Consider the following 25,269-nt stretch of genomic DNA (forward strand, 5'->3'; position numbering starts at 1 on the left):
GTTAATTTTTCTAGGCCTAACGGGGGGCTGACATTTTATTATTTTTTGATCCCTACCCTAGTCGCAGGTTTGGCGCCTAATTGTTTTGCAGTTGGAACCCACCAGCTTTCGCTGACCGGACTTTTAACCAACCGGCGTGTAAAGGTTTACGCAAACCAGGACGGTCTGCTGTATAGGCCTGGGTGCAATGACACGTGTTGTGTCGGCCCGGTGCAGTGTCCCAGTTCTGTCTAACTTAAACTTCCTATCAGCGATCCCTAGTTATAGCGATGTCACTTCTATCTATCTGATGCCGACTCAGGCCTTTCTGATAAGTGACACCATGGGGTTTGGGTTAAAGTTGGAGAAGTCTGACCTGCGCGCACCGTTCTTATGCAGGTTGTTTACACACACATACACAAACATGGAGAAATAAAACCCAAGATTCCCAACCACGTTACATTACTAACGTGTACAAAGGTGGATTTAATTAATCTTTTGATTTCTGTATATACTTCCCCACGCCACACATCATATACCATAAACATTCAATTTTAAACAAGCATTCAATAAGTAGAAGGGACTTTTTATGCTACAGCTCACATAAGTTAGTATTTACATCGACTAAGAATAAATCTTAGTCTGGGTATGCTATGGTTCCATCTTCGTTCTTGAGCTTTTCGTTCCGTCTTTGTCTCTTTTCTGTGGAAATATAATAAACCGTTAGATTTGTTATTTTTTTCGTTGTTTGTATAGTCAGGTGAGCGGAAAAAGAATTATAAAACCGTATGCTCACGACTCCCATAGACCGTTGTTAGTTGTTTAAAATACGACCAGAATATTTGTATATTATGTACTAAAGGTGTCCCATCTCCCCCCACCCGTCTATACTTGGTAAACGTAGTACATAACACAGATTTTGTTCAATATCGAGCGTCGTTTATACCGGACTAACATATTAAAAATACAAACAGATATGCGAATAATTTAGGAAGGGCGATAAAGTAGGACTTCTCGGTTCTATAATAAAGATACAAACTCACTTTCAACGTTGCCAATCCACAGCTTCATCGGCGGCTGTCACTCAACGCATCTTCATTCGTGAGTGAGATAACATTGATGTGATTTGAACACAGGACTTCGGTCTGTATTGCTTCAGCGTAGATTCAAATAATTCAAACTTTTACGAAATAATTCTTCAATTAGCCAGCTGTAATTCAAACATAAACCTTAATACCATGCAACAAATAAATACAAAATATTGGTCGTATATAACGTGTTTGTTGCTAAAATAAGCCTTCATCATAAACTTTCCCTCACAAACCAACATTAACTTCCAACTGCTTAACGCTAATGCTTATTCTAAAAAAAGTCGCAACTCAAAAGAACCAGCCATGCCCCAAACTTACATGAGCAAAAACGAAAACGTGTTGGTCACGTGGAAAGCTGGGAGCTGATTGGTTAATTGCTTGCAGCAACATTGCGGATTGCGACGTAAACATGCTAAATTGGATCTCGCGCAAATTCCAGCGGCCAGTGCTGCCCTTTTAAATACTACTACGCGATTTTCATCATAGGATATGGTAAGCAGTAACTTTACATCAGGTAACACTGAATCTATTTATAGTACAGCGGGATTGTGAAGATTACAGCAATAATTATTTTCGTCGGAATTCCTGCAACTTGTGTGAATACGTTGTAAACAATCAATCACAATTTACTACGCTAATAATTACTGGCTTATACGCTTTACAAAAGTTTTAAACACTTGACAAATAGACATTTCTTTAATATTTGATTATATTAATGTAGTAATTGGGGTCATGAACTTTGTGATAATGCACTTACTGTTGTTAGTTATTCTACAACTAATATATAGTGGCGTGGGGGAAGATGGGACACATTTATCACACAATATCTCAATATTCTGATTGTGTTTTAAACAATTAACAATAATCTATGGAAGTCGTGTGGATGCGGTTTTAAAATTCTTTGAAAAAGTTTTGTTTACTACAAAATGAAATGAGAAAATGGAATGAAAAGGTGTCCCATCTTCCCCCACCCTACTATATATCTCCTTCGACTGAACGGCTGCGACAAAAAAAACACCAAAAACGGTTTGATTTATTTATTGTGATACACAGATAAAATACTGTTTAAACAATTCTTACGTCGAACACTGTAATACACCCGACCACATACGATGATATTTGAAACAAAGATTTTATTCCTTGTGTTTATGTAACGGTTGTGGGCTATAACGTGGGTTTATATTTGTTTTTGTGGGTAAAAATGTGGGAAAAGGTGGGACACCTTTTTTATTCTATTTTCTCGACCCATTTGGTAGTAAACAAACAACATTCAAAGAAAATTTTAAAAACCGTGTCCTCACGACTCTCATGAACTGTTGCTAATTGTTTAAAACATGATCAGAATATTAGGATATTTTGTGCTAAAGGTGTCCCATTCTCCCCAGCCTACTATACTTCAATTTACAAGCAGTATCGACCAGTTTAATAAATTCTTGTAAAAATTCTTCGTTAAACACTTTACAACACAGTAAAAGTTACTGCACGCATGGAATTGTAAGCAGTTGGTCCCAATCAGTGTTCGAGTAATACACCTCACGCTCCAGCCATACGTCGTAGGATTTGCGAAACTCAATCGGCAGCTCAACCCTGTAAGTTTACAGATTTAGAAAATTTCGTACTTAGATTTTTAGTTATACCGATTGAAAGAAACTGTGTACAAAAATAGAAAACTCTGTTACATAAAAAAAACTAGATTTAAAAACAAGGTAATGATTAAAAACATTCTTTTAAATACTTGAAAAAACAGAATGTTTAGAAAAACATACTTCAAAAAATGTGGAACTTGAAAAATTTAAACGTACATACTGAAAAATAACAAAATCTTTTTAAACCAGCTAGCAACTATACGATGAACAGAACAGAAATTGAAAATCAAAACAGAAAGCCAAAAATATATAAAAAAAAACGTGTTACATACTCTTCTTTAAGTAAATTTTGAAGATTGTTTTCCACAGGTGTATATTCATCTGTGGTGGTTGGTATGTTGGTGGAATTGGTAAGCGCAGAAGCTCCTTTGCCGTATCTTCTTACGTTGAATCGTTCAACGTTGTTACGTAAAGCGCATTCTTCCTGTTGGAAGTCCCATGGTTGGGCGTCTACGTCTGAAGTAGAAAGAACATGTATTTAAAACATGAATAAATAGTATGGTAGGGAGCACCTTTAGCACATCATATTCAAATATTCTGATCGTGTTTTACAATTAACAGTGGTCTATGGGAGCCGTGAGGATACGGTTTTATAATTCTTTGAATGTTTTTTGTTTACTACCAAATGGAATAAGAAAATAGAACGAAAATGTGTCCATCTTCCCCCACGCTACTATATAATAACCTTTTACTATTACATAATGTAGACATAGTCACATAATACGCGTAAATAACTTAATTATCGTTTTAATTTCTTTGCAACGAAAACAACTTACCGTTTCCGAAAGCCCAGTCGTCATGCAGACGATGACGTACTTTCTGATAGATGGCCGACATAGTTTTCATGTTGCTTTTACGCCATGCACGCCCGAGGTACTTGGTTTGCACTTTGAGTAGTTTGAGAACATAAAGCTGGAACATTGCTTGTCGAACTTTTAAAGCTCTTTTCAGGATTGGGGCGGACTTGAATACGACCAGCATCTGTGGTAAATTGAATTAAATAAATGTAACTTGCGGTTTTATAATTCTTTGAATATTCTTTGTTTACTACCAAATGAGACAAGAAAATAGAATGAAAAGGTGTCCCATCTTACCCCACCTTACTATAAGTAAAATATACATGAAGAATAAAAACAAATCTAAAATAATATTATCTTAAGTTAAAACCTTAAACAAAGCAAACGTATACCATGGTTCTTGAGTGTTTCCATTTTACTAATTTATTGAGAATTCGAAGCAAGTTTATACTCGAGAATAAATTTCTCCAGCAGGGAACACTGTTGGAGTCGACACCATCAAAAGTTTCGGCCGTGATTTCAGTTTTCTCACCTTAAAAAAAATTCACCATTTAATGCAAACTGTAATAAATTGGGCTAATGGTTAAAAACATCTAAAATATAGCAAATATAAAGTACAGAAATGTAAAGATATAATTTTAATTAGTTTGTACTCTGTAGTCACAAATTTGTGAAGTAAAAAATATTTAATTTTAGTCCTATTTATAACATTAAGTACAATAAAAAACTCTAATATAAATAAACGATCAATTTGTAAGTATCAGATTGTTAAATTCGAAAGTAAAAATATAAATTCAATCTGGTTTCTTTAACTATGAGTTTATCCACCCTTGTAAAAAATGTATTTAAAAATGCGAGACAAATACACATTGCTTAGTTGCTTACCTATAACACAAGCTGGGAACTCCAGGCTTGGAATCATATTCTTAGTTGTGACGTATGCGACGATATTTTGGTTGAAAAACTTGAGCACGAGGGGTATGCAGTTGGCAAATACCAAGTGTTGGCTCATATACTCAAACTGCATGGGAAGAAGGTTTAGATTAAGTTTTGTAATGCAGTATTAATGCCGCACACTTTCTAAATGACCAGATTCTGGATGATTCACATATAACTTGGGCTCTATATATATATGAATGAACAGCCTCATACATATATATAGTGTAGACCATATAGGTAAGCATGACAGGGGACCTAAGATTTATGCCAGAGGTAAACTACCTTATATTAAGTAGAGTTTGGAAAAATAACTTATAAATTCAAAACAAAAATCAAAGACATAGGACAATAGACAATAGCTCTAACATAAATTAATTCATAAAGTTTAAAATATAGCGGCAGAATATAAAGCCTATAATAAAAATATAATACTCAGAAAGTATCAGAACATGTACAGTTAGCCAGCACATAAAACCCATGCAACACACCTGGTAAACATGGTTGAGTTTGAAATGTTTCAATAGCAGAAGTAGCATGCCAGAAATTGACTTGACGATAATTTCTCTGTGTCTGTTTACATCGATACCAAGTCTAAGGGAAGCTACCACTGTGGACCTGTTGGGTGGGTTTAAGGTTATCAAAGTAATGTAGGGAGTTGGATTTGTGGTTTTGGAATGTTTTAGGAAAACCAAACATTATTTATGGTTAGTATAAAGTTAACTGAAATTATGTTGTAAATTTAAATGTAAATGTGTTATCACATCGAATAAAAATTCTATTTTATGTGGCTGTGGGTGAGGTCCTTGTTGATGACCTTTGATTTAGGACAGAGTTGGCTCGTTATCTCATGATTGTGCAATACACACAATTACTTACGGCATTTCTTGTGGCAGTACATCAGCTAGAATGTTAATTGAGTCGTTTTTCGCTTTAGATGTTGGAGCAGCGGCAAGCAGAATCTTCAACAAAGCGATCATGTATTGCGGTATATGTGGTAACATGGCTTGGTACAAACGCTCTGTTACACCAGTGGAAATTACCTGAGATTTAAATTATTTTAGGATGGTATTTATTTAAAAGACAAATTTTGTGGTATTGGTTTCAAAAGCTAAGCTATTTTCTGTTATTATTTTGTGAGTATAAATTATAGTGTTTGCTGAAATGGTTTCTGATTACTTTGTATGTGAAGTTTAATATCTATTTCCGAATTGCTGTTTGATAATCTGAGATGTAGTAAAGTACGAACTTAAAAAATTTTTTTTAAGGTTTTTAACAAAGTTTTCTGTTGCATACCTCCTGCTTTCCTATAGTAAGCGGACATTTTGTCATTTCCACTTCTTTTGCGATCTGTAGATCGGACATAGGTACATATGTATGCTTGCGTAAGATTTTCAAACTGTCTTTGGTGGTTTTGGGCAAGCCAGCTACAGTTGTAAGGTCACTGTAAAGATACAAAAAGTATTAGATAAACAGCTAAAAAAAGTTATAATTTCATAATTAAATATATTACAGATAATAACTAAAAAGCTGTAAAATTTAGAAAATCTGGAAGCTAAAGCTGCCGCATATTTATTTTAATATTTTTCACATATCTTGAGAGTGTAATCATTACAATTATAAAAAATCCAATATTCGTTAGTGAGTTAGTCTTACCCAGGCAATGAGAAACCAATAAATTTTTGCCGGACTTGGTTTAAAAACAATTCCACGTCTTTTTTTCTCGCTTTAGGTGTCCAAGGCAGCCCAGACACGACTTTAACATGGGGTAGGTCACTAATGTCGGGCGCTTGCTGCTCCCGTCGTAGCTGGACAATTTTTGCGGCCACTGCTGCAGCATCAGATGTTAATGTAGGTGTGGTTTGGGTCGGCATTGGTGTCTGGTGAAAAATGGAGTTGGTTTAGTGCATTTCTTTGGCTTATTTTTTAAGTTTTCGCTTATTTATCTAATTTGTTTAAAAATTAAAAAAAAAATAAATGTAATTTTTTTAGTTAATGCAATTTTTAAAACTATTCTTTTACTCAAAATAAATAAATTAGTAGGTAAAAGCACAATTTAGTAAAGTGCAATTATAACCTTACGACACCCATACAAAACTAAACAACCCCCACCCTACCCACCATTGCGCCCCCTACGGGTGCTTCTTCCACTTTAGTTGGCGTTCCAATCACCCCTTCAGCCCCCGATGGTTCAACAGGCTCCGACTTTACGACACCGTTCGTTTCATCCAGAGGATTATCTTTATCTCCATTAGATGGCAGTAAAGGTTCATCATCGATGCTCGTTACTTTTTCTTCTTCAAGAGGCTGAGAGTTTTATGAAATATTTAAAAAAATAGATTAAATTCCTGCCGTACTTTTCATGTACAGCGAAATCACAAGAATAAAACAGGCTAACATTAAAAATAAGCAGTGACACTGTGTATTAATCGAACATACCGGTTCGTTTGATTTTTCCTTGTTATTCATGTTATCAGAGCTGTTGTCTTCACCAAGATCATATAAGATACTCTGTAAGGAATGAATTAAACATTTGTGACCAAACTGTGAGTATTGTGGTAGTGGTATAGTTATAAGCAAGCATTTTTTAGAAACCTCACTTAGATATTTAAAGTTCTTTAAGGACAACATGACAATTAGCATGAGTGCCTTTTTATAAGGGTTGGGAAATAACATAGGTATGCCTATGGCTAACAAGTAAACATGCTTTTCCAAGCAAATTAGCTATGGTTTTGTAGGTATTGTTAAAGGGGTAAAAGTTAAAACCTTATTGTGATACAAGGTAGTATTTTGTATGCATTATTTTATGCACATGTGGCTTTACATTCCAATTTATCCCTATTCTATATGGCTGAGGTTTGTGAGGACCTGGGGTTTAGGCTAAAATTGGCCCATTTCCCCAACATCTTTGTGCGTTCTATAGTGGAATGCCCTAGATTCCAGTGTCTTAATGGCTTTACATAACACATACTTTTTATTTAAATTTCAAAAATTTAAATATAAAATTCTCACCTTTCTTCCTCTCCTCTTCCCAGCTTGCGAAATATCGAGAAGGTCAGCAGCCGATGTTGGTGGAACAGATGCTCGCATCTCGCGGATTATCTTTAGTGGGTTTTCCTCCAACAGTGGAAGATCCAATTCCTTCCTGCGTTCTTCCATCTTGTTATGAAGAGAGGAATATCCACCAAGAAGTGTCTGAAATTATGAGATCAATTTTTTTTAGTTCATATATACATATTTTGAAATTATTTTTTGTAAAACTACAACTTTGCAAATTTTCGGCATTTTTTTGCAAATTTTCAGCACTTTTTTTACAATTTTTTTATATTTTTGCAAATATTGACAGGCAGCAAAATAAACTTACCAAAAGTAATTTCCATAGTAGCAGAAGAACCTTTTTCATGGGTAGTATGGAAGTGGTTTGGGATGAGAACTTGCATACCATGTTAAACAAAGTAATTACAAGCGGTTCCTTGTCATTTAGGCCTTGCTCTGCGGAAACAAATAAAAATAAAGATATTTTTGCAATTGTAATGTAAAACGTGGGATTATAACTAAGACGCTTTTTTACATTTTGGGTACACAGTAAACTATACAGAGGAACAGAACTAACTTTAACTTTGCTACGTAACAAAGGTGATATTAGTACACAAACTCGAAAAAGGGGAAGCTACTGTAAAACAATAGTCATTATAACACACAAAAGGTACTAATCTTATCAACAACGCATGTTAAGATGTTACCATTACAAATTATATCCAATACTGTTCAAAGTGGCATAGCTTTAATTAGAACTAATGTAATGTTACATATATATCTAAAATGTTACCAAGTTCAGTGTAGAACTCCTTCCTTAGTTTCACATTTTCATTTGAATCATCCTCATTTTCCCGTCTTAGTGTTTCAACCATTGTGTAAATAATTATCATCAGGCTTCTTAACTCAAGACTATCAGATAGAGATAAAAGGTTGGTTTTCTTGTTGGTGGGGACAACAACAGGAGGGGTGGAACTGTGGAAATAATAGATGTTATAATATCAATAGCAATGTCACTTTGTCATTTTTTAAAGCATCTGCATACAGCACATCTGCATTATTCATTTAAAGTAGTCTGAATGAATGAATGTAACTTATACATCTCATGCCAGCTTATGAGCTACCATGTATGTTACATTTTAGGCATTTTCCTATGCCCTGAAACTTTGGGTGTTTTGCAAACTTAAACTACGCAGGTTTTTAGGTTTATGTTAAAAAAATCAGATTGACAAAACGAGTAAAACTTGATTATGATCATAAAACTGTTAAGTGTTTACACAACTGTCAAGTTTTGAAGTCAAAATATTAGGCCTATTGCTTTAACAAAATATGCCAATTTTCTTCATGTAACGAACAGTAACTCAGTATTACTTACTTTATTTCCATCATAAGAAGTTCTTGTACAATGCTAAATATCCCAAGCTTATAAAGAAGAAAGCAATTCTCTCTACAGTTCAACCTCTGCTCTTCAGCGGTCTTGCATTCACCGAATGCTCCTTGAACTAAATACAATGTCCATCTTACAGCTTCAAATCTGTGAGACACGGAATTTAGCATCATATTATTATTATTATTATTAAATGTAAGATGTGATAGTTTAAATTAGGTAGTGCATGAAACAGCTTGGCTTATATACATTTGCTAAACCATATCTTTTTTTACAGTATAATAAATATTTAAAATCCTATTTCTGTTTTAAAACAAATTAAAATGGCTCACAAAATTTAAGTTCCATTGAAAATAAAAGTAAACCAACAACACCAAATAAATTAGACTGGTGCACAGACTTTTAGACACATCAATAACAATTACCAATTATAGGTTTATAAGTTCTAAAGTCCAGCAAAGATAGAATAGCATGCATTATTTGGATAGGTCATATTACAAAAATATTTTTGAATCACAAAAATACCGTTCATTCTTGTCCAAAACATCCAGTGTTTGAACAATATGCATAACAAGGGCAGTTCTGTTTTCTTGAGAAGCACCCGCCCAACTGTCAAGCTCTACAAATAAACAAGAATCCACTTTACACATGCTACAACATATATTAAACCCCAATTCTTTCTGGGGCTCTCAGTTTTTGACATTATGGCAGGATTATACTCTGGTACAAAAAAATTCGAAGTTACACCAAGCATACAGCACTAGTGAAGAATCCTTCGGTACGTTACACATGAGGCTTGTGGGAAGTGTTAGAGGTTGGTAGTTAGGGGGCAGGGTATAGTCAATTGGGTTAGTGGTTATGCTTAGCAATTAGCGATTAAGTAGAGGAGGGTTTTTCACCAGCATTTCTCAAACATTGCTGTCTATGTTTTGTACTCTGTAAGGGGGGCAGGGCTAGTGGTTAAGGTCTTGTAGTTGATTGTAATGTTTAGCGCCTATATCAGACATATGATAACGTAGGCAAGGAAGTTAGTCTTCAAAATTTGGACATGAAGTGGTAAACATAATATGTAGTTTAATGTAAAGATGTATATAAACAAGGACACACATACCTCTTGATTTTAGTAGCTTTGCAAAGCTATCCTTGTTGAATTGAAATTCTGCTTCCTCTGAATACGTGTACAGTTCGCTTATTTCATGATCATAAGCATCTGAATCGTCATATAAAAACTCCAAATCTGCTTCTGTCTCTTTGGCATTACCGTTCGCCATTGTGGATAAATGTAACGAATCAAAACTTGCACAATCACCCAAGTAGGAGCATATTTGTATTAAACCAGATTAAATGCGTACAAATACAACCTCTTTTTAACAGTAACTTACAAACTTTGGGTGCAGCTAAATATTTCAAAGTAGATTGAAAACAAAATATACACAACAGAGAAGAACTGTATTATGAATGTGCACGTAGTTGATAACATCGATAGAAAGATGATTTCTATGTAATTTCTAAAGCACAGGCATTTCATGGCACTTCTTTTCCAAAGTACTCAAAAACTAAAATAAGCTTTTTTATTCTCAGTTTGGTTTGAAAACTATTGTCTTGTATTACACATTAAATAACTTTCTGTCTTTTAAACATAAATTTCCGCTTACTTATAAACCTAAACGTACTAAACCAAAATGTAACAGACGTGTGTACCGTGCGGCCATTGCACCGGCCCTATAATTCCAAAATAAAACTTCACTTTGAATTTATTACCGACCACAATAAGACTACAGCTGCATACAGTACGTAGTGGCTGTAACTTCATTAACTACCTGTCGTCTCCCTAATCATTGCACTTGTATATAGGCTACTGTACAAAGTATTCCAACCACAACACACACGATTAACAGTTAAACACGATTTATTGAAAGAAGTTGTATATGCTGACGAACGTAAGATAACAAAGGACTTGATAAATCTCGGTTTGAATTTCATATAACAACGGCAGAGTTATAAAACAATGCTAAAATAGGATCAAATTGTTTTATATCGTTGGTTTCAGTGCGTTTAGGATTGAGTTTCGCTTCTTAAAGAGAAAAATACAGCGCAAAAAAAGATAAAACAATACAGTGACGGGGTAAAAACTAAGAAGCGAAAATTTGTTCGGTCCCCAGGAAAATAAAAAATAAATAGAGCATGCTACGGTATGGTACAACATGTAGAATTATCTAAAAAGGTCAAATAAGAATATGGAATGAAAGGAGACCGAGAGAAATCGACAGTACGTGCAGTATACACCCTCGCAAAAAATCAAAACTTTTTTGTCGTTTTTAAAATCGAAAATTATAAATCAAAAGGCTTCGTAACCTTAATAAAGTGATTGTTCGAAACGATGCAAAACACGAAAGTGAAATTGAAATAAAATGCTAAAGGTGAAAATATGGTAAATGTATTGAAATCTGATACCCATGCTTGGACAACAGTAAAAACTAAGCGCCTAAATTTGGTGGCAATATTGTAAAGAAATTTTGCGCCAGGTATTTAACCAGTTCAAATGAAAATGTATTCAATTGTTACAATCTTGGAAAATTTAAAGGACATTTTGTTTTTTTTCATGGTGGTGCAAAATTGAAAAATTAACAAAAATGATTTCCGTTTCGAATACGTTAGTGGGTGTGGATAATAAAGCGTGAAAGAAATTGTTTTGATGGTTGTGCTGTGCTCGAACCTACGGCGCTGTCAGCTGTAAAATCTGTGGCTCGCATGTATCCATCATCGACCGTTACACGAACGAACAACGGGAGAATTAAGCGCGTCCGCCCGTAGATCAATTGATTCGTCGTGGATCTTTGCTGAGGCCACGCAGCCGACGAACGGGACAAAGAAAGATTTGTAAAGACCAATACCTCGCGGTCGGTAGTCAACGCCACCTAAGAAAAAAATGGTTTTATGACTTTTTGGAAATATGAAAAGAGACATGGGAAAATTCGGGACATTATAACATAAATTAAACAGAAAGCCAAAAATATAAAAAAAGCTGCATACTCTTCTTAGAAGTAGATTTAAAGGTAGTTTTTAACAATGAGCATACCAAGTTACAAACGCATAAAAAGACACACTGGACATGCACGTGAGGTGCACCAGATGTACAAAACATTATTTCTCACCTAACCACAACATTCCATCAGAGTTCAGGTGATTAGTTAACCCTGGTGAGGTCGCTGTCTTTATTAACCCGTTGTTCACTTGCAAACTTCCAATGTTCATTTTTCTGTGAAACAAAACAGTATAAGTTGTGTCAAAACTTTTGACAGCCTCGCATTTTATTTGGGTACACAGCCACGCTTTATACTGATCCTCTTTTCCAAACTTTCATCTATAGCAGGGTTTTAGCCGGGACACACAAAGTTGCAAAACTAGTAATAAAAATCTTGATAGTTGTCAAAATCCCTGTGTTATTTCCAAACATAATTTAAAAAATAAATTAAACCGAACCTGTTAACTTTTACAGTTGTCCATTCTCCGTTGTTGATTTGCTGGTCGGATATTACGTGCGCTGGACCAGAACCAAGGTCAAAACGAAGATGAAGACGACCGTCATGGATTGCGAGCGCAATATAATCGACCCCCTCCCTCGCTTTGCCCACCATGAGCAGTAGACCGTGACGAGCAGTAGTGCGGAACACGATTTCATAATTGTTGTGTGTTTGTGCACGAGAACTGAAAAAAAAAATTGTATTGAAATTTTTAGATTTAGGGTGTGTGTGCTTCTGAGAAGATTTTATCTAATTTACTGTACTATAAAAGGTTTAAGTCACTTAGTGTAGAAGGTAAGTTATAGAGTTATATGATTTGGTCTACTAAGGTATTCTATGGGGTTGGACTTACAATAAGTTAGTGGAGTTTTACCTTGATGAGTTTTTAGAACCCATCTATATATAAAGTTGGATATAAATTATATATAGCATATATTAACTACTGTTGTTTTTATTGCTGTAATATCTGCTGTATTCACATTGTTTAAGACTAGTTTGAATATTATGTAATATATTTCCAAATCATGCAGCATTCTCAATGTTAGCATGAATATGATGTTTTAGATGAAATGACCATAAAAAATAAACATAAAGAGTTTTTTAAATTCTAATGTATTTTTCATACAGCACTATTGACATGAATTCAAAATGACAAACTAACTGTTAAATATGATCACAAAAAAATAGGTCTTTAAAAAATGTTATTTGACCTCCCGTGCGCACATTCCTATGGACATGAATTCATGACAAATGACACTAAAACTAACTAATGATTCGAATGATGTTAAATGATATGTTGATGCAATGGCAGTTTAACCTAAACATTTCTTACTTGTCACTGAGTTGCCTGTTATTAGAAGAAAAAAACTACATATCAAGATTTTTAAACAAAGATTTTGATATAATTCTTACACAGTTTTAACTAATTTAACAAATTTTATTAGCTTTTTTACATTTTAAACAAATTTTACTACCTTTATTTTAAAATATTTATTTCCAAGTATTTCAAAAATTTAATCTTTTAAATGTAAATCAACTTTAAATCAGCATAACCACTTACTCTCGAAAATCGTTTGGCCTTTTTTCGTAAAAAGTAAGCAAGAAAAATCAGAAAGAATAAACTGTTACATCATATTATTAATTTAAATGTACTTCTAAACTAATTATAAACCATTCATAAAATATACAACAAATTTTTTGGTAGTTATTTAGCAATTATAAAAATTCTGCCTCAGAAAATTTCAGTTTAATTTTGTAAATGTGTTTAATATTAAGAGGTATTAATAAATCAACACCCCACTGTTAGTACAAGCCACCTAAATAAATGTTTCATAACATAAATACAACTTACATTGCTTTCACTGCATTCCTATACATTATCTTAGTTGTTCCATCCAAATAAATGGCAGTCGCTTGTTCATCTTGTAGCAAGTCAGTAGAATGTTCTAGAAAAAGGCAATTTAAGTAATTTTTATGCTAAAAATATATGTTTTTTATTTGTTCTCTTAGAAACTACATTCTTTTAAAACACTAAACAGTTATTAAAACATTTTGAGAAAAGCGATATGCTTTTGTGCTAGAAAATAGTATTCTGTTTATTTTCTTTATAGAACAATATCATCTTTTGATTCGTGTTTTTGTTAGCATAAAAACGGTTACATACATCTCACATAGGACTTATATTAAATTAGATTCTAGATGCAAAGTACATTATCTGAATAAGGTCTCACCTTGCTCACAGTTATCTCCCGTATAGTAAGGTAAGCACACGCACATATATTCCGCTCCACGTGGATGGCATACACCACCATTATCGCATGGGTTGCGATAACATGTATGGGCGTTGAATGCTATTACATTGAAGTAAGAGACACTACCAGCTGGGGAGATGGGCAGGTTCACACCGTTCACTTGGAACTACAGGAATAATACAAAATTAAAAAAGAAAAACTTTTTAGTGATATTTAACACAGATATTAGAGAATAAGTAACAGAATATTGGAAAATATAAAAAAAAAACACTGGAAAAATGTATATAAAAGAAAGGGGAAAAAAGGCTTTAAAAAAATGTTAAATGAAAAATTTACAAAACTATTGTGTGTCTGAAGCAAAATATAAATACCTTCTGTAATGCACCACTCAGTCCAGTTGTCACTCCAGCTTCTGGATTAAATTTGACACCATCAGGGAACCCACCAACATACATAGGTTGCTTAAGGTCTAAGAAGGAGTGTTGGCTCTGAAAAATATACGGTTGAAATTGGATTGTACAGTACTGTGGGGTAAGATAGGAGACCTTTACTACATAATATCCAAATATTCTGATCGTGTTTTGAACTATTAACAAAGATCTATGGGAGTTGTTAGGATACAATTGAATTTTATAATTTTTTAAATGCTCTTTGTTTACTACCAAATGGAACGAGAAAATTGAAAGGTGTCTCATCCTCCCCACCCTACTATATTTAATAAAGCATATTAAAATAATGGTGATATGATAGCTTTAAATAAGATTAATTTAAAGCGGAGATCCCGATCTGAATAAATGGTTTAAAATCTTAGATTAATGTTTCAGTGATGACCCAATGATTTTAAAATATGAGAATGATGGACAACACTGACAACATAGAAATAGCATACCCTGTGTTTCCAATACCATTGACGCTTTTGTCAAAAATTAAAATTTATTAAATATTTTTTGCATTTAGAAATATTCATACATTCAAATATTACTGTGTTTATACATTGAATTAATATTGTTAAGTTATCTATAGTGTATAAAAAAATTAACATTAATTTGTTTATTATTTTATTTTCTACTTGATTTTTGAATCACAACATCAATTTTTACGAAATACAAACCTTGTTTTTAACAGGAGGAATGGCTTTCTGTATGCAACATGATAAATAAAAACAGTTTAAAGAATATTTGTAGCAATTTTTATAACATATCAAAAATGGACATTTTTGACTAAGTCAGATACCCAAAACTTTCAGAAGGTGTTTCTCACAGATGCATGATTTAATAAAAATTTATAGGTATCACGAAAGATTGTATCGTATGGTTATGGTATATAGTACTGGGGGCGAAGATGGGACACCTTTAGCACATAATATCCAAATATCCTGATCGTGTTTTAAACAATCAACAACGTTCTATATGGGAGTCGTCATGATACAGTTTTATAAATATTCAAAAGTTGTTTGATTACTACTAAATGGGACAAGAAAATAGAATGAGAAGGTGTGCCATCTTCCCCACCCTTATATATATCATATTACTTACCGGTGATGTCCCATACACTGGATCAAAATTATCCAATGAAAGGTCTCCAGTTCTCATGGCACGAGATAACACCACAATATGCCATTCATTCAAACTTACAGGGTTGGCACTCCTGTGGAATAGAAATCAAACCAAATCTAATTCTATCAAATAACAAAATATTTGGTAAATTCTTTTAATGTTAAATAAAAAATGGCTTAAAGCTAAAAACTTAACTAAAACTCACAGATTTTAACTGTAAAAACACTACATTGGTGTTATACAAAAGGTACATAAATGTTTAGTTTTATACACCTTGTGCCTATTCATACAAGATTCATATTAACTGTGTCAAAAGCGAATAAAAATCTAAAAGAAGTTAACTTACAATATCTAAATTGGTGTTTTAACAAAGCCCATACAATTCCCAAAGCTTAATTAGTTTGGTATTCTAAACTTGATTAAATCAATTTTCTGACACGAGAATTTATTTGGTCAAAATTAGGATAGCATAAACAAAATGTTTTCTACAAAATCTTGTTTTCTATGTTTATACAAGTTATATAAATTTGCATCTTACCTGATATTTGCTGCCCCTTGTCCAAGGTTGTATTTAAACTCAAGGAATCCATTCTTTAGATTGAGGGAAACAAAATCTCCTTTGCCAGATTTTTTCTGCCCGTTGTAGAAAATTAAACCTGAATATGATTTTGATTATGAGTTAAAATGTAAGTTACAAACTTCTTTCTATCATGTGAATATTTTATCTCTTTGAATATGATAACAAAATTTATACTAATTAAAAGGGAAAGAATTACTAGCAAAACAATGGTCACACTAATACAGCAATATTAAAATACTAAAAAATTGGTAATTAACTCACAGTGGAGTTACTTAAAATGAATAATCCAGCGCATATGTTTTACTACCCTGCAACAAATTGTTCGAAATATAAAAGTGTCTCACCGTCAGGTTGATTTGAATAAAATAAGATTTCTATTGACATGATTGACCGAACATCCTTTCCTAAAGATGGAAGTTCCAAATATGAATCGCCGGCAAATGCAGGCATGAAGGACGGGCCTTGCAGAGCAGCAGATTGGTCTGAAAAGTAAAATAAAATTCATTAAAGTTTGAGTCTACACAAATTTGTTTTTTTCTTTGTATGATACTAGAGATAAGATATACAATTATTATTATTATACTTTATTATACAATTGGTTGGATTGAATTTGTCTGTTACGTATCTTCATAGCACCAGATCCTCACACAAAAATCGTCCTACTATATTAGCAGTGAGCACTAGATCAGGGTCAGATTTGCGGAACTACAGTTATCACTTTTTTTAAAACAAATAAAACTTTTCTCACTGGTCATGCAAAGAGATCCTGATCTTCCTGGAGGACATTTGCAGGTGAATTCCTCCTCACCAGGCATCTCTATACACTTAGCACCTCCCTGACAAGGGTTAGGCGAGCACGGGTTGTTTGGTTTCTTTTTGACCGAAAGTCCAGTATTTTCCCTTTGACATGTTTCACCTAAAAAGTAAATTTTTTTTTTTTTAAAAAGAAATACATTTTTTTTAATTGGTTTTTGATTTTTTTAAATTGATTTTTTTTTAAATAGGCCACGTATTTAGTTAAAATGACTAAATGTACAATTTTTCATGTATATTTTATTTTTATGTATTTAGTTAAAACAGACAATTTTTACCTTCATAATTATCTTTGCATTCGCATTTGTTTGTGAAGATATTCGCTTGCATTGTGATGAAACAATTGGCTGAATGCTGGCATGGGTTGGGAATGCAGGGAGATGCACCACATTCTGCAAGGCTGTTTAAATATAATTTTTTGTTTAAGAAAATATAATTTTTTTGTTTAGGAAAATATAGATTTTTGTTTAAGAAGGAAATAAACTTGAATATTTAGGAGGAAATGATAAAAGGCAACTTTTTAGAAAAAGAATGGTTTAAATATTTAGTTTGAATTTTGATTTTACAGTATAAAATAGTTTAAAACATATTTATTTTAAAAAAAAGACAAATCTAAATTACTATAAAGCTAAAAACCAGTTACAACTTAAATATTTTAAAAACTATAAAAAAAGGTTTAAAAATTAAGAAAATGATTTCAAATTTACCGGAACGTTGAAACACAGTGATCAGAGTTGGATGTAATGTTTAGCTGGTTTTCATTTATCCTCACTTCTTCTATGCATCCTGTTAATCCTTTGTCTACTCCTGTTTGCTTCTGGTATCTCCTGTGAGAGATATTGTTAAAAAAACATAACACCCACAAAGTAACATACATGGTAACTCGAAAGCGGGCACGAGGTGATAAACCGGTGTGTTAACGACTGTCGTTTTTCGGCCACGGGAGGATAAAGTAAGTTACATTCAATCATTCATCACGAGTGTCCTACATTATAAATCTTTTATGCTACAACCTATTTTTAACTTTCTATGATTTAAACTCTAGTGAAAAATTTGGTGCATTTGCCAAAGTATTAAAACCATAGTAATTTTATTTGTTTTAAGTTTAAGTCACTAAATTAAATTTAAGCCACTTTTTAACTCATTTTAAATGGATCCAACTTTGTCTAGATAGCCAAGGTAACGCCACCATGGAAAATCAATATCATATTAAAAAAACAAAATCCCAACTCACTGGTCAAGGTATGTATTAAAACCGTTCACCGAAGAAAATATCACATTAAAATGCCAAATCATATTAAATTTATAATATTAAAATATAACTGTTATATAGTAGGGTGGGGAAAAATGGGACACCTTTAGCACATATTACTCAAATATTTTAAACGTGTTTTAATTAATTAACAACGGTCTTTGGAAGTCGTTGTGATATAGTTTTATAATTCGTTGAATGTTCTTTGTTTACTACTCAATGGTACGAGAAAATAGAGTTGGGAGGTGTCCCATCTTTCCCCACCGTACTGTATTAAAATATTAAAAGCCCAACTCACTGGTCTTCAAGGTATGTATTAAACCCTCCAACAAAGAAATTGGAATCTAGATTTAATCCTGAGGCGTGGCCAGGTGATGTTCCTTGTACTGGAGGATCTGCATCTACTTGTAACATCCCATCTCTTCTTATTCTACGAGCTACTATGGTATGCCACTGTGTGCTGTTGATTGGACGCTTGCTACGAAGCTTTAACATGCCAGAACCCATGTCGAATCTGGAAATATTAAAAGAATATAAAAACTGTTAATTTTTTGACTGCATCTATGTCTTAAGTATTTGAATTTACACTCTTATTTTAATTCAATTCTTTTTTTCACATTTAAGCTAAAGTTACAATTTTCTGTAAAAGTTTATTTTGTGACTTGAATATATATATTTTCATTAAACATGCTGATATTTTTACTTAAATGCTTGAAAATCTGTTACCTGAATTCCACATAGCCATTATTAATTGCGAGAGAAATAAAATCCCTTCCGTTATTGAGCTGGCCACTGTAGAAGAGAATCCCTTCAGGATCTGCTGAGCGAAACTTCAACTGGATTGTGATCTCACTGAAGGCATTCACTTTACGGAACTCGGCGTAAGAAGCCCCACTGAAGTGAGGGACAGTCCATGGCCCATCTGGAATATAATATATGAAAAAACTACAAGTTTTGAGTCTTTTGACAAATGTGAAAAATGCAAGTCCAAAATAAAACTGTAAAAAAATGTATTTTTTTTTAACAAATGCAAAAAATGTGTTTTTGCACATTGCATGCAACACGGTCTATACTATATATTTTTGTTAATGTGGAACATTTTTATCAAATTATTCATAAGAGTTTTAGTTTGCCTGTTTGAGTTTTATAACATATAATTTATACCTTCTGTGTAGTTTGAAAGTGCTGGTACAGGAGTTGTGTATTCCTCTAACATCCTTTCAGCATCTGAGCATTAAAAACCAATTTAAATAAGTTACATAAAGCTGGTAAGGGCAAACAATACAAGAGAAAAACAATGTTTTATAAAGGTTTGTCTTGGTGACCAGATTTGTGAAGATACTTGAGAGACCACATATAGATTTGGAAAATTATAGTAGTGTGGGGTACGATGGGAAACCTAGCACATAATGTCCAAATGTTCCAATCAAGTTTTAATCAACTAACAACAGTCTATGGAAGTCGTGAGGATACGGTTTTACAACTTTTTAAATTTTCTTTGATTAATAATACCAAATGGGACGACAAAAAAGAATGAAAAGGTGTCCCATCTTCTCCCATCCTACTATATATGTTGTAGTTGCAAAAGTACATCTACAGAAACATTGGACACTATTTCAGTCTCTTAATACATCTTAAAAAGTTACTAACAAAAACCTAAACAGTTTTGCAAAAGCAAAAAACTCACTTAAAAATACAAATTTAAATAGGTTTTAAATTTAAACAATGATTTAGAACAGAAAAGGCATCACATTTGTGCAGTTGAAGTTGTAAGTTGAATATGCAAACAAATAAACAAACTTAAAATTATGGTATTAACGTGCAGCAAACAGTAGAGCAACAAAACAACAATTGTACACAGTGAAAAATACAGTGTGAACTTAAACACAATAAGTGTGAGAGAAAGTGTAAAGCAAGTGCACAAACCATCCAAGAGCTCAGAACACACACAGTAAAACAGCCATTTCCAAAATCAGAAATTAAAAAATCCAACAAAATTAACATTAGCTGCAAAATGGAAAACTTTAGCAAGAGAAGGTGACCATAAAGTTAATCCAATAGTAGAACACTCATTTTTAATACCACCAGCACACAGTTCAAGGCACCCCAAACTTCAAACAGTGCTTGTCATTTCAAAAACACAACCACAAGAAAAACAGTCAAACCAAACGCTCTTAAAACTTGGCACAAAAAGTTGGTGTTTTAAAATTTACTTACAGAGTTCAGGTTCAATGTCGTAATCATCATATTCCATCAACACTGGTTCATAGGGTGCATCGTGTACAAACATATTCTGCTTGCCTAAACAACCAACATAAACAAACCTATTTCTGCATGCCTTCTGCATTTGCAATGTGGTGCACTATGTGTGTTTAAATGTTTCGCTTACTTATCCTGTGTATTAAATATACTGGTGCACTATTGTTTCCATGTGTTTTAAAGTTTGGTTTAAGGACCACCAAGGTATTTATTTCAGACTTTAAATTGGCCGGTATTTTGCCATAGTTGCAGTATGAATTTTAAACCCATTGAAGTCTATAAAGCTCATTCAAGTATCTTAAATACCCTAACATGCAGAAGCATTTTTAAAACCCATTTTGATCCCAATTTTTCTAGTGAACATAGACCTAAAAATTGCCAACAGTGTTATATTTTTCTGTCAATGATTTTCTACAATTTCTGATTTTCTATAATTTTCCAATTTGTTTTAAAGAAAGCAGGAGGGGCAAGTAACTACAAGCAGATTGCACTACAGCAGGTTTGCTACATAATGCCATGCATTGGCAGCTAATGTGTGATGTTAATACACTAAATTACTGCTGTAAGCTTGGGGTAAATGAAACATAGGGTGCTCAGTGTTAAGCGTGTTTGCCAGGTTATATCTACTGAGTAAAAGCTATTTTTCCATTAATTTAGTAAAATTTACAGGTCAAGTAACTTAATGGTAAAAGTCATACAAAACGTATGTGCCTGCTAACTTTAAGGTAAAAGATTATATTATTTTAATATTGTAAAGTAAAGTGTATCTGCTGGGGTATAAGCAGTTGTTAATAAAATTAGTGTCAAAATGTATGTGATCCTTAACATCCTTTATGGGCCAGTTACCTTATGGTAAAATTTATTTTATTTTACTATTGTAAAGTAAAAATTGAACTGATGTGGTATAAATTCGGTAATTCAGACCATTTTTTTAGCACTAAAGCATAATTTTAATGCAAAAAAAAAAAAAATGTGTTTAGAAAATTATAATATTAAAAAAAATAGATTCATACTAAATGTTGAAATCTTGAAAAATTTTGGATTAAAAGAATAGTTTTTTCTTTATTTTAACGGAACCTAAATATAGCTTAAAGTGTGTACAAATTCTGCCATGCAAATCAATAGGTGCGAACATAGGGTGTGGAAAATTTGGTTTAATTTTTTGCGATAATTTTTAATAAGTAGTGTGCTTGCCCCTAAAGTGCTTCCACAGTTAACCCAATTTTGGGTGGGAAACCCAGGGTACTTTGTTTGATTAGTGATGTGCTCATATCAATGTGTGCGCGTGGTGAAGTAATTTTGGTGATAAATTAATTTTGGTGTCATTTTCATCTAGTATTGGTTTTACAGCCACATTGGAAAGGCAGATGGTAAAAAAAAAAAAATGAATTATAAAAAAACAGGCACTCGTCACTGTCACACAACTCACACACAAACCACTCCAAAACAATGGAAATAGTATATGAGCAATTAAAGAAGGAAGATTAAACTTTATGAAGAACAGAAACGTTTTTTGAATTGTTGAATTTTTTATTAAAAAAAAATTAAAAAATAATTTAAAAAAAAAATTTGAAAAATAATTTTAACTTTTAAAAAGTAGCAAATTCTTATTATTTTATTAAAAAAACGTATTTGCTCTTCATTTAAAATTACCAATACAAAGCACCGACTACTGCAAATATTTCTCTACAAAAGCAAGAAGCCATGCAATAAGCTGATGACAAAAGAAAGCAATTGGAATTCTAACTTCCTGGACAATTATACTGGTAACAAAACTTTGGAAAATTTTACAGAATTTTATTCAATACTTTCACTTCTTTACATAGATGATGCACAAATGTAATGATAAAATGGGTAGATTACGCAACTCAAACAGATTGAAATAATAATATAATTAGGCTCATAGTAAAAGTGCCCAGCCAGCAATAAATGTATCATATAGGTATACACATTTTTGTGATATATGCGGCTACATTGGCTGCAGTATTTGCAAAATTATCACAATAGTAGTTATTTCAGCAATTGCCTAATATAAAAAACACTGCGGTGCCATTGTTTTTAAATTAACCAGACTGTCAAGCCTTTAAAATTCACCATGATTTTTAGTAAATCAAATTTTGCCACAGGCAGTCGGTGGCGCGCTACCGGTTTTATATTACAGTAATATTAATGTGCCACTGATTTTCAGGTGAATTTCAAAGGTTACGACAAGCAATAAATTAAATTCTATGCTGATGCAAATCACTGTGTTGAGATACTCAGTTATTCAAAATTTAAACACAAGTTTGATAGGAATTAATATGGAATTTGATATCGCTTAATTTTATAACTTTATGCCAAAATTGGATTGATAGTCAATTACATTCTGATAAGAACATGTATTAAAAACTAATCTCTAAAACTCAGTTAAAATGGTTATTACTACTATTGTGTAAAACAAACAGAAAACAAATATCAATGGCATAACTAGCTTTAAATCAAAGTTTCTATAAAAACAAGATTATTATATGATTTTTGGTTCACATTATTAGTAGTTCAAACTACTAAAGCACTGGCTAGTTACGCCACTGAAAACGGGTTAAAACCGGAATAAACTGGTCTACACAAATGGAATGACCAAAATAACATGCAAGTTAGTTGATCGTGTCGGTACCTGTTAGCTCCGAGATAGTGAAGTAACGATTTTCACTCGACGCTGCGTTTAAGGCGTCCTGGATTGCTCCTGCATCCGATCCGGATGTCAAATGGAGCTCAAATGTGACGATAACTCCTCCCCAGAAGATGCTGGCAGATCGGAAGGAACTGATACGCACGGCACGCACGGAATCCAGGAGTGGGGGGTTGCTTATTAATGACATGATCTGAAAGATGTTTGGGTTTTAAGAATGAGGTTTCCGTTTATTAATATTTATAAAGAGCAACAACAGTCATTATAACAATGTATGAATGGGTTTTATTGAATGAATCAAACAACGAAAATGGAACAGACAAAAATCAAGTGCAACCATTTGTATCTATGTATTTCTTCAAACAGTCTATTTGATTACACACGAATTGTACAAGACTATGAGCACCAGATCAGGGTCAGGTTCACAGAATTTATTACAATTAGTCTCTGGCTTAAACATATACTTACTTCTGCTTCCACAAGGTTACTGTAGTTGATAAACTCTTCAGATCCAGGAACATCTAATGACTTTGAATGCCTCAGTGAATTCCCATCAATAGAGTAGAACGTGCCTTGCCCAATAAATTGAACAGCAGCTGCAAGAAAATAGAAATTTAAAAACTTATTTTTATTTTATTTTTTTGGGGAAAAACAGGTTTTTAAAGGTTTAAAAAATAGAAGGAGTTTTATGTTTTTTTAGAAAAACTATAAATAATAATTGTTATTCCTTAGATTATAAAACATCTGCTATAGTCATAAGCATAAAAAGGTCACTTTATTACAATTAAAAACATGAAGTTTTCGAAAATACGAAAGTTTGTTGTTCACATGCGATAAAAATGCGGTTACAACATGAAACATGCAACCTTTAAATTGTACAAGCAGTTTAGGAATTGTGTTAAATATTTAGACATTTAAAAAAAAATATTGGGGTTTTTTTAACATCTGTAAGAAATGGGTCGAATATATAGGCATTTTAAACACCTGTAACTTGTTTTTGACAACTTTTCAATGTAGTTGCACAGGAATATACAATTAAAGAAAATAAATTTTAAGTTTTGCGCATAAAATGGTTTAAAAAGTTAAAATAGTTTAAAAAGTATAAACGGTTCAAAATGGATATAAGGCCCTATTTGTTATAAAGGCGTAATGAACTTTAGACTTTTGGAACATAAACTCACTGAGTGCAGATGGCTTACCACTCGACCTTTGCTGCAATAACAGTTGCAGCAAATACGCAAAGAGTGCTATGTGTGTGCAAGTGAAAAAATGATATGAGTATGAATGGTAAAATATAAATGAGTTCAATGGAATGCGTGAGACATTAAAAATAAACAGAGTCATTAGAGTTCCACAGTGTTGGCTTTAAAATGGAGAAAAAAGGGTTAGTTTTTTAATGATTATTTTGGTTTTATAAAGTATAAAAATAACAATGTTTAAAATAAATAAACTAAAAAAGTTACAAACTAATTCTAGTCTTCTAAATATTGCAATAATTTGGCATTGGCAAGTAGAGCACTGCTTAACGTGTGTTAGGAAGCACTTCTTAAAATGTATTAGAAGGTTGCTACTTTAACTTTAGTAAGGGGGAATTCAATATAAAATCAGGTAAAAATTTTTTTTTTTAAATTTAATGAAAAATTAAAAAAACATTAATTGTATAATATATTGTATATTAAAATACCTGGTGTAGGAACTTCTGGTATTTCGGGAATGACTGATGGAGCTTCAGTGTTATCAACCTCCTGGATTAAACATATAAGAATATGTAAAATGTATACATAACAATGTGTCTAATTAAAATGCACCATATATAAATATATCCTACACATCTCATGTAAGTGTTTCACATGAAAATATATCACATAAAATATATCACATGAAAATATACCTCATGAAAATATATCACATGAAAATATACCTGATGAAAATATATCACATGAAAATATACCTCATGAAAATACATCTCATAAAAATATACCTCAAAAAGTCAA

At 32.7% G+C, this 25,269-nt stretch overlaps 2 protein-coding genes across 10 annotated transcripts in view; both read right to left on the minus strand.

Annotated features, from left to right (window-relative positions):
• Positions 1-2,092: 2,092 nt before the first annotated feature.
• LOC149732883 (striatin-interacting protein 1 homolog) lies at positions 2,093-10,332 on the minus strand. The gene is made up of 17 exons (XM_089882288.1): positions 9,984-10,332; positions 9,398-9,491; positions 8,861-9,019; positions 8,279-8,460; positions 7,814-7,941; positions 7,462-7,644; positions 6,889-6,960; positions 6,571-6,756; positions 6,106-6,329; positions 5,746-5,893; positions 5,329-5,492; positions 4,941-5,067; positions 4,399-4,534; positions 3,906-4,045; positions 3,493-3,697; positions 2,989-3,172; positions 2,093-2,657 (listed from the first exon to the last, which is right to left on the minus strand). Exons 1-17 carry the CDS (start codon positions 10,141-10,143, stop codon positions 2,546-2,548), a joined length of 2,604 nt encoding a protein of 867 aa, XP_089738414.1. The 5' UTR covers positions 10,144-10,332; the 3' UTR covers positions 2,093-2,545.
• A 431-nt stretch (positions 10,333-10,763) lies between these two features.
• Positions 10,764-25,269, minus strand: part of LOC149732884 (agrin-like) — a 56,488-nt gene continuing 41,982 nt past the window's right edge. For 4 of the 9 annotated variants that reach the window (XM_089882285.1, XM_089882278.1, XM_089882277.1 and 1 more), the window contains 23 exons: positions 24,960-25,020; positions 23,744-23,871; positions 23,261-23,468; positions 20,566-20,649; positions 19,513-19,575; positions 19,075-19,270; positions 18,647-18,862; positions 17,804-17,923; positions 17,375-17,496; positions 17,032-17,199; positions 16,628-16,765; positions 16,242-16,359; positions 15,683-15,794; positions 15,259-15,285; positions 15,037-15,060; positions 14,519-14,635; positions 14,127-14,313; positions 13,748-13,841; positions 13,457-13,474; positions 13,229-13,243; positions 12,356-12,580; positions 12,028-12,131; positions 10,764-11,790 (listed from right to left, as the gene is read on the minus strand). In XM_089882285.1, the coding sequence (XP_089738411.1) occupies positions 11,633-11,790; positions 12,028-12,131; positions 12,356-12,580; positions 13,229-13,243; positions 13,457-13,474; positions 13,748-13,841; positions 14,127-14,313; positions 14,519-14,635; positions 15,037-15,060; positions 15,259-15,285; positions 15,683-15,794; positions 16,242-16,359; positions 16,628-16,765; positions 17,032-17,199; positions 17,375-17,496; positions 17,804-17,923; positions 18,647-18,862; positions 19,075-19,270; positions 19,513-19,575; positions 20,566-20,649; positions 23,261-23,468; positions 23,744-23,871; positions 24,960-25,020 (2,703 nt within the window). In that variant the 3' untranslated portion in view covers positions 10,764-11,632. The remainder of the gene's footprint in view (positions 11,791-12,027; positions 12,132-12,355; positions 12,581-13,228; positions 13,244-13,456; positions 13,475-13,747; positions 13,842-14,126; positions 14,314-14,518; positions 14,636-15,036; positions 15,061-15,258; positions 15,286-15,682; positions 15,795-16,241; positions 16,360-16,627; positions 16,766-17,031; positions 17,200-17,374; positions 17,497-17,803; positions 17,924-18,646; positions 18,863-19,074; positions 19,271-19,512; positions 19,576-20,565; positions 20,650-23,260; positions 23,469-23,743; positions 23,872-24,959; positions 25,021-25,269) is intronic. The other 5 variants (XM_089882281.1, XM_089882279.1, XM_089882284.1 and 2 more) reach the window with 5 other exon arrangements.

This window comes from Ciona robusta, chromosome 8, assembly GCF_009617815.1.
Source record: "Ciona robusta chromosome 8, ASM961781v2".
NCBI lineage: Eukaryota > Metazoa > Chordata > Ascidiacea > Phlebobranchia > Cionidae > Ciona > Ciona robusta.

Coding starts and splice junctions, on each gene's coding strand:
- LOC149732883 (XM_089882288.1), bottom strand. CDS start 10,143: ATGGCGAACGGTAATGCCAAAGAGACAGAAGCAGATTTGGAGTTTTTA. Junction 6,757..6,888: donor AGGAAAAATCAAACGAACCG/GTATGTTCGATT, acceptor TAAAACTCTCAG/CCTCTTGAAGAAGAAAAAGT. Junction 3,698..3,905: donor GGAAACACTCAAGAACCATG/GTATACGTTTGC, acceptor AATTTACCACAG/ATGCTGGTCGTATTCAAGTC.